The sequence below is a fragment of the Phocoena sinus genome, chromosome 20 (genome assembly GCF_008692025.1).
Source record: "Phocoena sinus isolate mPhoSin1 chromosome 20, mPhoSin1.pri, whole genome shotgun sequence".
In the NCBI taxonomy this organism is placed as follows: domain Eukaryota; kingdom Metazoa; phylum Chordata; class Mammalia; order Artiodactyla; family Phocoenidae; genus Phocoena; species Phocoena sinus.
The window spans coordinates 49,240,495-49,253,551 of NC_045782.1; the positions used below are offsets into that span (position 1 = coordinate 49,240,495).

The 13,057-nt window shown below is 50.0% G+C and overlaps 1 protein-coding gene across 1 annotated transcript in view; it reads left to right on the top strand.

Annotated features, from left to right (window-relative positions):
- Positions 1-5,009: 5,009 nt before the first annotated feature.
- Positions 5,010-13,057, top strand: part of CYTH1 (cytohesin 1) — a 78,558-nt gene continuing 70,510 nt past the window's right edge. Inside the window, exon 1 of the mRNA XM_032617890.1 lies at positions 5,010-5,134. Coding sequence (XP_032473781.1) covers positions 5,113-5,134 — 22 coding nt within the window. The 5' untranslated portion in view covers positions 5,010-5,112. The remainder of the gene's footprint in view (positions 5,135-13,057) is intronic.

Sequence of the window (13,057 nt, forward strand, 5' to 3'; positions counted from 1 at the left end):
AGGGGCTGCCCCCAGGCCCTGTCTTGTATTACTGAGGACACCTGTCTAAACCTGCATGGGGAGGGCTCAGAGGCTGGCTTCCGGAAGCGCCGCTGGGCAGCCTCGTCAGCCTCTCACCTTGGTCTCAGGGAGAATGAAGGGTTCACGTAGCAGTTGGAGGGTGAGGCTGGCAGGCCCAGCTGAGCCCATTCCTCTTCTGTGAAGCAGGTGTTGTCTGAGGTAACTGTCCCTCCCACCCTGGCCCTGGCCTTGGTGGAGCTCTGAGTAGTGGCGTGTCGGGTAGCCATTTATAATTCTGTATGGATGGGAGGCCTTAGGACGTGGTGCTTCCTGTGGTTCTGTTGGCCTCAGGGGACCGTGTTCCTTCAGCATGTGCGGGGTGAGTTGCTCCTTTTGCACATGGAGGGGGTGTCAGTGCTCATGCAGGGAGGGGACACCGTCCTCCCCTTTCTCACGAGACCCTCCAGTTTGCGCTGCCCACTTGGCCCCCTGCTGTCTCACTCATCTTGATGGGAGAAGAGAAAGGCAAGGAAGTAGAATCATTTGTTTTAGAAAAAGGAACCAGATGAAATATGGGCACAAGGAAGAACAGAGAGGTAATAGTAAAGTCCCTTACCATGGTATCTTATATCTAAGCCCCCTCTAAAATTCTTATTTAAAACATTAATTTAAAATAGGTAATAATATCATATGATATCACTTATATGTAGAATTTAAAATATGACACAGATGAACTTATTTACAAAACAGAAACAGACTCACAGGCATAGAAAACAAACTTATGGTTAACAAAGGGGAAAGGGCTTGGGGGAGGGATAAATTAGGAGTTTAGGGATTAGCAGATACACACTACTATATATAAAATAGATAAACAACAAGGGCTTACTGTATATCACAGGGAACTGTATTCAATATCCTATAATAAACCATAATGGAAAATAATATGAAAAAGAATATATACATTTTATATATATATATATATATAAATAACTGAACTTCGCTGTACACCCAAAACTAACACAACATTGTAAATCAACTATACTTCAATTAAAAAAATAAAATAGGTAATACATGGCATATTGTGTTTAATTTAAAAGCTGTGTATTTCCCAGGGCTGCTATAACAAAGTCCCATGGGCTGGGGGGCTTAAAACAACAGAAATTTGTTCTCTCACGTCTGGAGGCCGGAGGTCTGGAATCAAGGTATTGGCAGGGCTGCACTCTCTCTGAAGAATCCTTCTTTGCCTCTTCCAGCTTCTGGTGACCCAGGCATTGCTCGGCCTCTCCAGTGTCTGCCTCCATCTTCACATGGCCTTCTCTATGTGTCTCTGTGTCTTAATCTCCTCTTCCTAGAAGGACACCAGTTATTGGATTTGGGCCACCCTAATGATCTCATCTTAACCTGATTACATCTGCAAAGACCTTACTTCCAAATAAGGTCACAATTCACAGGTACTGGAGGTTAGGTTTTTGGGTTCACAATTCAACCCCTTTGAGTATTGAAGGGTATTTAATGAAGAGTCTCCCACTCCTGTTTCCCTGGCAACTGGCTCTCCTCCCAGAGGCAGGGAGGCCCCCAGTCTCCTGTGTGCCCTGTTAGCCACAGTCCACGCTTGCCCACTAGTTTGGGAGTCCCGAGATGGCATGGCTTTCCAGCTGCTCCCTTCGCTGCTGTGTCCTCAGCATCTTGAACAGCGCATGGCACGGCACTGCGCCCTGCCCCCGACAAATATTTATCAAATGGCTGAACGTACAATGTAAATGTACATCACATGTTGATGTATTTTTGTTAGAAATGGAAATATATTATATACCCCTGTTCTGTCCTTGGTTTTTCCACTTCATACAGCTTGGGAATAGTCTCACGTTGGTAAATGCGGAAATAAGCCTCAATCTTTTGTTTTGTTTTGTTTTGTTTCGTGGTACGCGGGCCTCTCACTGTTGTGGCCTCTCCCGTTGCGGAGCACAGGCTCCGGACGCGCAGGCTCAGCGGCCATGGCTCACGGGCCTAGCCGCTCTGCGGCATGTGGGATCTTCCTGGACCGGGGCACGAACCTGTATCCCCTGCATCGGCAGATGGACTCTCAACCGCTGCGCCACCAGGGAAGCCCAGGCTCAATCTTTTAAAAGCCTGTGGGTGCTCCCTTGTAGGAAAGGGACAGGACCCAGTAACCTGTCCCTTTTTGAATACTGTTTCTGAAAAAGTTTTAAACATCACAGTATAAGCACAGGAAAAAAAAAATATTTTGGGTTACCTCTGCTCAAAAACCTTCCTAATTCATTCTAATTTTTGAAATTATTATGTAAGGCAAGGATGACAGAAGGGAGGCACTAACTTAAAAAAAACGTTCGTCAGGCGGATCAACCACTAAAAACAACAGACCACAGTGAGAGGCCTGCAGGGAGCGCCGACCCATTTTCTTTTTCTTTTCAATTTTTTTTTTTTTTGATGTGGACAATTTTTTAAGAGTCTTTATTGAATTTGTTACAATACTGCTTCTGTTTTATGTTTTGGTGTTTTGGCCACAAGGCATGTGGGATCTTAGCTCCCTGACCAGGGATCGAACCCGCACCCCTTGCATTGGAAGGCGAAGTCTTAACCACTGGACCGCCAGGGAAGTCCCTGACCCATTTTCAAAGTTCTTGACGTGGGGGAAGAGGTCTGGGGGTAAGTAGCAGACCAGCAGATTCCAGACCCACGGCCAGTGCCCTCTCAGCTCCTCTGCTCCCTGCCTCTGGCTCTCCCTTTGAGGTCTCGCTATGCTCCAGGGGTTGAGGACACAAGTAGCAAGTGAAGCTGACCTGGTGGCTCCCATTCTACACTGTGACCTCTGTGGGCCTCAGTTTCCAAATCTGCAATATGGAGATAACAGCTCACCAAAGCCCCGGAGCCAGGAGTGTGAGCTAACAGAGGGTCTTTGACAGTGACTTGCAGTCAGGTACATTTTACATCCCTACCCAGTGCGTTCACCTACAACCAAAACAAACATTATCCTTATGGTATGTGATGGACACTGATTCTGTCTTATTCTATCTTACTTTCATCCAATGGTGATTGGTTTCTCATCCATTCAGAGTCAGGACCTGCCATTGGAAAACACTGCTGTAATGAAATAATGTAAGTTAGGGGAATTTGTAAACAGTTAAGTACCAGGCTAATTGAAGTGATTAGCATTCACACCCGTATTCCTTCCCATCCAAAGGTACTGGGTTTGGGAGTTCAGATCATAGTGAGAATTAACCTGTGGCCTCAATTGCTTTTCTTCCCAAGTTTTGGTCATTGAGCAAGAGTTAGGTGAAATCAGTGAAGATTAAACGGCTAGGTCCACCAGAATCAACCTTTTAGGAGTAAGATAACAATCTATACAAAGGAAGTGTCTAATTTCTGGAACTGTTCGAAAGAAACACCTGCCTAAGGAAATGGAGACCATCTTCTTAGACTTTCCGGAGACATCAAGCTTCTCCACCAAAGGCTGGGTCAGACAGCTCAGCGGAGTAAGAGGGATGTTTGTTTGTGAATGTACAATATTCTTAGCCACCAGAAGGGTGGGCCAGAGCTGCACCCTGATGGAATGTAAAGATTAGGATCCCTTAGGGTGATGTGTTGAAATCCATCCATCCATCCATCCATGTGCAGAGGTCAAGAGGAAGACAATGACAGATCTGTCACTTCAGAGATCAATATTGGGTAGAAGCCTGGATTTTATAGGCAGAGGCTCCATTGTGTGGGTGGGAAACAGGTCCAGGGCACTGAGCTGTTTGCCCAGGTCACAAGGCTAATAGGAAGCAGATCTGGAAAGAAAGCCTAGAGTTTCATCATTCATTTATTCCTTTTCCATGAGGGGAAATTACTTTTCTTTGTTGTCTCTTGGGAGACATATTTTAGGGCTCACCCAATAGGCTGCTGAGGAGGGTCACAACTCCCCCTGATGGAGACACTGCCGGGGACATTGCCAGGTCCTTGGGCTGAGCTCTTCTCCAGCAGCCCCTGGGTACAGCACGTTGGCTAGGTGTCCAGGGTTATGACCCCCCAGGGGGGTCTTGGACCATCCCTGTGTGATGTGTGATCCGGAGATTCCTTCCAACTGAGGCACTTATAATTTTTAGGGGTAGCACCAAACCAAGACAGAGTGTATGCATCCAGAAGTGGCTAGGAAAAGTGGCATTTTCCTTGATTTTTCTAAATTAAAAATTGGAGAGGTGCCCACCTCCCGGTGAAGAGCTATTGCTCATGCTCCCCGAAGGGCAGCTCAGTTTACCGGCGGGAGGGGCTTGGTCCGCCCAGGGCGGACAAATAAAACATGTAAGGCACAGTCTAGAAACGTGTAAATTTAAGAGGCCCAGGAATCAAGGTCACCCAAATCCTGAAATGCTGGGAGATGAGGTGCCTCTCTTTGAAATTTGATCTGGGTAAATTCAGAGGACAAATAAAAGGAAGTATAAAGGCAGTGAGCTCATGACATTCACGGTGCTAAGGTTCAGACCTCAGAAATAATGAATTCAAATGCTCTGGTCTCTGACCAAGGACCGGCCGTCTCTGGCAGTCTGGGGAGGGCCGGACCTGCGAGGTTGACGTCAGCGAGGACCACCCTGCCCTTCAGTGGCCGGACACGACGTTGGGCTTTTGTGGGCAGCCAGAGTCCGTGCTGTACCCTCGGCCTCTGCCGCCCTTGAGAAATCCGAAACCCGATGCGCCCCTGTAGGCGGCCGGGGCGGGGCCTCGGGCTTGGGCGTGGTATGAGGCGGGGCCTCGGGTCGAGGGGCCAGTCGGAGGGGCGGGGCCTGAGCGGGAGCGCGTACGCAGGCGCGGGCAGGCTACAGGACGCAGCCCGAAGGGTGGGCGCGCGGGCGGCGAGGGCGGGGCCGCGGGCCTGGCCGGGCGCGTGCGCAGGCGCGGGCCAGGAGGCAGCCGCGTGCCGGGGTGTGTGTGTGCGCGCGCGCAGGCGGCGGGCGGGGCGCGCAGGCGGCGGGCGGGGTGCCCCGCGGGAGGCAAGGGGCGGGTGGCGGGCGCGGAGCCGGGGGCGGGGCTCCGAGACGCGCTGGGCGAGCAGGGCCAGGAGCTAAGGGTCCAGGGGCGAGCGGCGAACCCGGCGCGGAACGCGGCGCCGGCACCATGGACGAGGACGACAGCTACGGTCAGTACGGCTCGCGGCCCGGCCGGCGGACGCCCTCTCCCTCGCTTCCTCCCTTCTCCGGCCCGGCGTCCTGCCGCGCCTCTGGCGGCTCGCGTTTCCCGGGGACTGTGGTGCCGGACGCGAGCCTAGGGCGGCCGGGCCGGGCGGGGACCTCCGCAGGGCAGGGGTCACCCGGGGCCCTGAGGCTGAAGGCTGAGGGGCGCTGAGAGGCCGGCGTCGGAGTGCCCATGTCTCCGGGGTCGGCGCCGGGGGTCGCCGGGCTCGGGTCTCTGGGGCCGGGTTCGTAGGACTGGGGTCTCAGGGCCTGGGGCTCCGGGGCGGGGGTCTCCGGCGCGAGGGTCTCGAGGCCGGGGTCTCGGGCGGGTTTCGCGAGGAGAGGGTCTCGGGGCCGCGAATTCGGGGCCAGGGTCTCGGGAGGGGGTCGCGGGCCTCTGTCCGGCGCAGGCCCGGTCGCCCCACAGCCCCGCCGCGGGCCCCCGCGAATGCTTAAGTTCCCCCCGGGCATTCTCCGTAGTTTCCGGCCCCTTAGGTGTTGGCAAGTTGTGTGCCCGGGTCCATGTCTTTGTTCAGAAACGAAAATGAGAAAACACAGGCAGCGAACCCGAAATGGACAGGCTGCGACCAGGGGGTGCCATCGGGACCAGGACCTCGGCCAACGTCCACTCCAAGGCCCGGGTTGACGATCGCTGCCCGCCGTTCCGTGTGAACGGGCTGCTGGTCCAAAGCGCCTGCGGGTGAAGCCCGAGGGACGCGGAGAAACGCAAGTTTGCTTTCTCATCTGTGCACAGAGACGCGGCATAGTCATCACATCACACAGACAGGGAAAACTTGACAAAACTACCAGTTTCCAAATCCTCCACCAGCTAACCTTATCCTGGGAACTGTTGGCCATCGGCAGGGCATTCCTCCCTCAAATAGCTTCAGATCGCCGGGGTTTTAGAAGGTTCTGTGAAATGCTTCAGTTAATTTAACGTTTTATTCCTGAGAGATGAAAGAATGGCAGATAGAACAAGTGGTGAACTTTTGTGGTTTGGTAGCAGAATATAGAGAGCACAGTTAAAAATGCTTGTGTGGCTAAAGGGAACCGAATCCTGCTTTATTGACTAATTGACATAGGTGGTGTTTGTTTCTTAAGTTCTGAGCGAGCAAGCTTTGCCATGGAGTATGGTAAAAGGAGACGGGTGAAGCATGTTGTTATGGTTTTCTGTTATTTATGAGTAAGTCATTGAGGAACCACTGACCGCAGAAAAGGTGGGTTAATGACCCACAACCCTGAGTGGCGGACAGGGGAAGGCCCACCACTTGTGGCCTGAAGTCCAGAGCATGTGAGGGATGGGTACCCATCAGATGTCCCCTTGTTACCTTCCAGGTAAAAGTAGTGTGTGCTTTTCTTCTGTGATTGAAAACAAATCACCTCCTGGCTGGTCCCGAAGGATTTTCTGGCTCCTCCAGGCTTCTGTCTTTCTGCCCACCCGGGAGAAGTCTTCTCCAGCTTTGCCTGCCGCTGTGCCTTCTCTTGCTGTTTAATCTCTTGCAGATCCCAGTGTTCTGCCAGGCTTTCTTCGTGCCCTCTTCTGGTGTTCTTACCCACCGGGCGAGGCAGGAAGCTGTTGGTCTGGTTGCTTTTAACACAGTGACTGCTTTGCCACCAGTGGCATGAATTTGTGCTTGGACGGGGTGAATGGAAGCAGGGGATATTTGTTTCCTGTGGTGGCTGTGACAGGTTAGTGCAAGTTTGGTGGCTCAAAAGAGCGTACATTTATTATCTTATAGTTCTGGAGGTCAGAAGTCCAGATTTGCTCTCACTGAGCTAAAATCAAGGTGTTTACTGGTCAGTGTTCCTTTCTGGAGGTCCTAAGGGAACGTCCGTTCGTTTCCTTACCTTTTCCAGCTTCTGAAGGCTGCCCACATTCCTTGGCTGGTGGCCACCTTCCATCTTCAAAGCCAGCAGGTAGCATCTTCTCATTTCTCTCTGACCTCTGCCTCTTCTAATTAGGACCCTGTGGTTCCATTGGACCCACCTGGATATGGATGAGGATCAGCAGCCTTGATTCTGCAGTGGTAATCCCCCATATGTAGGGGTAACATGTTCGCAGGTTCTGGGATTGGGACAGGGACATCTCTGGGCTCCGTTATTCTGCTGACCACTCATAAAGATGAGGAAGAAGTTCTTCCTTTCTTTCTCTTTATGCAATTAAAAAAAATCATGTTCTTTGTATTTTGGAGGAGCCAGAAATGTTGACTTAAAGAAGATTCCCCACCCATAGGGTTTACCACACAAAAAGTACCTAATAGCTCAAGATGATCATTTGAAGAATAAGGCTCCCAGTTCTTTAAGGGTTTGCCTTAGTCTCCAGAACTGTCCATTTCTCTCCTAGGTTTTACAGAGAATTTACCTCAAAAGATAAGACAACTATTCAGATTCCACATTTCAAAAGGAAGTGCGTGCTATGGACTCATAAAGCACATAGAATGCCAGGTCCAGGGGTTCCCTCAGAACCGCCACTGGTGGTTCATGAGTCAGCCTGGGACACTAGTACTGTTTTTAACATTGTATCTTTGGGGAAATGGGTTATGATTTCCAAGCTGCCACCTTGGTATAAAAAACCTTTGAAACATAGCTCATTTATAATAAGCTAAAGAAAGAGAATTAGTCTTAGAGTTTCTCTGTTCAGTGAAAGAGAATTTCGAAAACTCACCAGAAGGCCTTTCTTTTTTTTTTTGCGGTACGCGGGCCTCTCACTGTTGTGGCCTCTCCCGTTTGCGGAGCACAGGCTCCGGACGTGCAGGCTCAGCGGCCATGGCTCACGGGCCCAGCCGCTCCGCGGCATGTGGGATCTTCCCGGACCGGGGCACGAACCCGTGTCCCCTGCATCGGCAGGCGGACTCCCAACCACTGCGCCACCAGGGAAGCCCCAGAGGGCCTTTCTTGACTGCATACTCTTTGGTGTCCTTTACAGACCCAGAGACCACACCACGGAGTTTGTCAGCCCTCTCTCCTGTATACTCCCCGTGATCCTGAATTGTTTATTCTGAGGGTCTTAACTCACTAGACCAGTGCAGCGTGGTTCAGGCTACACGCGTGGTGTGATAAGCTGTACTCTGAAGACCTGTGTGTGGGGGGGGGAAGGGTAAACAAAAGTCATTTCAAAGCTGCTTTTTTTTTTTTTTGGAAAAATGTGGAATTAGGGGTTTTCTGAATATTTAATTGACACTTTAAGAAAGATGTTCATAATGCTTGTGGCTGGCTGGTCTTTATCCCCTGGCAGCTTCTCTCTAAACACTGTGAAATAATCGGGAGGTGTTTTTTTCCGGTCATTTTACCTTCTTATTAGATGACTGTACTTCCTGGATGTCACAATTCTCATTTGCAAAAGGAAGAGGTATTTTTGCCTTCATAGGGTTCCCTGCCCAAGAAAAGACTCAGTGACTCTGTTCCTCTTTGTGACCTCTGAACTTGAGCAGACATTTTGAACCTGCAACCTGCCCCTTAATGGGCTTTCAGGCCCCTCTGAGATTCTATGTGAGAGTTTCTGTGAATGTGCGTTTTTGGAGAGTCTTTAGCTTTAATCCGGTTCTCAGACGGCTCTGACTCTGGGAATTGCTGCTCCAGAGGTTGCCTGTGTGTTTGCCTGCCTCTCTCTTAGGACAGGTCGCGAGGTAGAGATGGGCGGGGTCCATCTAGTAGTAACATCGGAAATGTTAGTGGTGATGCCTCTGACAAAATAATGAAATTTCTGAGCATGGGTTCTTAAGATCGTTAAACTCAGCGGGCCGTTCAAGGCTTTTACTTCTCAAACACAGATCTTAACTCCTCTCGGCTTTTATTAGCTCCAGGCTGGTCCCTATCCTGCAGCACGAGGGACAAGAGGTCTTTAAGAAATAAGCCTCTTGAGAGAGTGGAGATGTTGATCTTAACCAGGCACACCTGCCGTCCTCAGAAGATTAAAGTGAGGTGTGGGCAGTGACACGCATGGGCGCTGCCGCAGGATGGTGCGTGGGAGCCCGTGGCGTCTAGAGAGATTTGCTGTTTCGTCTTTTATGCCTCCAGAACAAGCCTGGGGCCCGGTACCCAATAGAAGCAGCTCAGCAACTGTTGAGGGAATAACAGATTGAACCAGGCTCCATGTGGCAAAAGTTAACATTCATTGAGCTTGAATTTTTGTCTTCAACCCTCCATCCCAAACAGAAACTAGAACACTTTGCTGATTGACCCTGTGCCAAACCAGTTTCCTTCACTTTTCTATGATATTGATGACTTTCATTGTTTCCAGGGTAGTTCCACTCTTAGTGATTTGCGTTAATTGAAAAGAATACAATTACATGAAGTCAGGGCTTTCTTAGAAAATCTGGAACATAAGGTTACCATAATTATACATTTTGTGGTCTTTAGGGTAGATTTCCAGGGGTGACATTAATATGTCAGAGGATATAAACATTTTGAGAATTCTTTTTTTTTTTTTGCGGTACGCGGGCCTCTCACCGCTGTGGCCTCTCCCGTTGCGGAGCACAGGCTCCGGACGCGCAGGCTCAGCGGCCATGGCTCACGGGCCCAGCTGCTCCGCGGCACGTGGGATCTTCCCGGACCGAGGCGCGAACCCGCGTCCCCTGCATCGGCAGGCGGACTCTCAACCACTGCGCCGCCAGGGAAGCCCGATTTTGAGAATTCTTGATGCGTGGTGCCAATTTGCTTTCCAAAAGGGCTGTATCGGTCTACCCTGTTCTTAGCCACGTATCGGGGTATGTGTTCCAGTATCACTGCAAATGTGCCACCGGTGAGGATTAACATATGAAAGCTTTTTTTTTTTAAACTAATTTAATGGTTACAAATAGCACCTCATTATATCTGTTGATTACTAGCTAGGTTAAAAAAAATTTCTTTTGCATATTTGTGTATTATGACCTGGCTGTTCACATGAGATGATGGTTTCTTTATTTATTTACCTGAGATTAACTCCTTCTTTAAGGCCTCTGTTAAATCAGCTGATTTACATTTTTCTCACTCTGATATTTTAAGCGTGGGGAAAATATATATTTGTTCTGATTGGGATTTGGGTCAGATTTTGACCATTTGTAGAGTCACTTATTTACCTTTCCTTAGTTTTTGTCTTAAAGATTGAAGATCTCTCAACCCATATATTGTCTTCTGGCCAGATACAAAATGTTTCCTTTAGGGGAGAAATTGCGAGTTAAGTGGCTTTTATTGGTTTGGGTTCAGTCTGTGGAATCTTAGGGTTCATACCAGCCTGCCCCTTTCTGAATGTCCTGGGTGTTAGTCAAAAACCATCTTGCCAAATAGTTTTTTCTTATGTATTTCATGCCTTTAAGATTAGGTAGTTCTCCAGTAAGAAGTAGAAGGAGAGCGCCGTCTTATTCCAATGTGAGAGCAAACATAGAGGTTACTTGGCGGTGGAGGAGGGTGGGGACGTGTGTGTGTGTGTGTGAGTGAATGAGAGAGACATGAGGCAGAGGACGGAAAGCTTGAGCCTGAGAGCCGTGTGGCTGGTGGAGTCTCCACTCCTGTAGCCCTCCTCACCCCTTTCCTGCTCACCCTCCAAGATAAAAGTTGTGGACAGGGGGCTCTGAAAGAAAAGCACTTTGCCCGAACCTGTCCGTCTGCTCCATTGCCACACTGCCTCTTGACTGTCTCTCTAATTATTGTCACTCAGTTTCAGTTGCAATAATAGAGGTCTGGAGGAGGTGGAAAATTATTTAGAAATTTTCAAGAAGTGAATCCTACATGCTTTGAAACTGCTGGTAATGTTGTTTTCCTTCTCTCTTCCCATGGACTAAAAAAATGTAATATAGGGTGAAGGCTGTGTAGGGGATTTTTGTTATTCTTCATTATGCAAGATGCTGCGATGCTGCGTCTTTCCGCTTTTGTGGTGGTGAGATGGCTGTGAGCTGCTTCCTGTGAGGCCTGGCCGCTTTAGAGAGGGTCAGGATGTCACCTTCCTTAGCCTAGTGCTTTCTGTGTCTTCCACTTTTTTTTTTTTTTTTTGAGTCTTCAAGAAGATTTCTATGGGAATTCCCTGGCAGTCCAGTAGTTAGGACTCTGCACTCTCACTGCTGGGGGCCTGGGTTCCATCCCTGGTTGGGAAACTAAGATCCCACAAGCCGTGTGGCATGGCATGGCCCAAAATAAAAAGGGCATTTCTATTTCAAAAGCATGCCTTTATCTGGCATTGTTGCAGTCTATATTGTTTTTTTTAAAAAAATAAATTTATGTATTTATTTATTTTTGGCTATGTTGGGTCTTTGTTGCTGCACGCAGGCTTTCTCTAGTTGTGGTGAGCGGGGGCTACTCTTTGTTGCGGTGCGCAGGCTTCTCATTGCGGTGGCTTCTCTTGTTGCGGAGCACGGGCTCTAGGTGCACGGGCTTCAGTAGTTGTGGCACGCGGGCTCAGTTGTTGTGGATCGTGGGCTCTGAGCGCAGGCTCAGTACTTGTGGCACATGGGCTTAGTTGCTCTGCAGCATGTGGGATCTTCCCGGCAGGGCTCGAACCCGTGTCTCCTGCATTGGCAGGCAGATTCTTAACCACTGCGCCACCAGGGAAGCCCCTGCAGCCTATATTGCAATTATTAAAGTTGGGTATGAATGATGGAATTGGTTTAATGCTATTAAAAAACTTTCCCCTTCAGTAGTCCTGAAACAGGCTTGGTTTCTGTGAACAATTTATAAAGGCTTATTCAGTCAACAAGCACTAGTGACCACACCACGCAGCCCCTACTGTCACAGATGCTTCGAGCCGAGAAGGAAGAGACAGACGTGGAAGAAGGCTGTGAAGGAGAGTATTAGAGTGGACTTGACAGGTGTACAGGAAAACTCAGGCACACAGAGGAGAGCAGTTCTACCTGGGGTCAGGGTGGGACCGGATTGGGCAGAGGACAGTTCACGGAAGAGCTGACACTTGGGCTGGATTTTGAGTTGAGTTGGTGCTAGCTAGGTGGATATGACAAAGAAATACATTTCAGGCAGAGAGATTGAGCAGAGGCCAGGCGAATGGAGTAACCGGCTCCTGCGGGGAGCTGCAGATGGTTCTGTGTGCCCGGGGGGAGGGCGGGGGGGGGGTCCTGAGGGCTCCTGCGTGGGACCCAGGACTTTCTTCTCTGTGCCACGAGGAGCCATGAGGGGTTGGGCTGGCCTGTTTCGAGGTGATTATTTTGCATTTTGGAAAGATTCCCCTGTCTGGTGTGGTGCAGCTGGGCAGCGTGGAGCCCCTTTGGGAGCTGTTGCAGGCATCCGGGCGGGGTAGAGGATGGGGCCTGAGTTAAGGCAGTAGGGGTGGGAGGAAGGGGGGAACAAGCACGAGACTGAGTAAGGATTTGGTTGAAATTGATAGGATTTGGTTGCCAGAGTTTGGGAGGGACAGAGCTTTGAAGGACGATAAGGAAACAGGATGAGTCTCGGGGAGACCGACCACTTAGAGAGTGTCTAGCCTGAGTGTGCAGAGTTGAACGCAGGAGCTCAGGTGAGGACACACTGAGTGGAGTCGTGAGGTTCGTACGGGCCCTCCACGGGGGGGAGGTCTGTTCAGGCAGCTGGATTAGGAACTGGAGCTCAGGGAATTACCAACACACGAGTGGGAGTGGAAGCAGGGAAGGGGTGATGTGACGTGCTGACTGAGAAGAGGTCCAGGGACGTCATCTTGGGCGTGCCACCGTTGAAGGGCTGGGCAGAGGAAGCAGCCCGAAAAGGAGACTGTGCAGTTCTATATATGTATACATAGAACTCTTTTAAGAAACTAGATGAAATGAACAGAGAGGGGGCAGCAGCTAGAAGGCAATGCAGAATGGAGAGGCTTTTGTTTTAAATTTGGGGACACTTGAGACTGTGTATAGACTCTTTTTTGAAGACTCCTCTGAACCAGTCTTGGATTGAGGTTCTCGCAGACCATGTGCTGTGAGCCCCGTGTAGGGTGG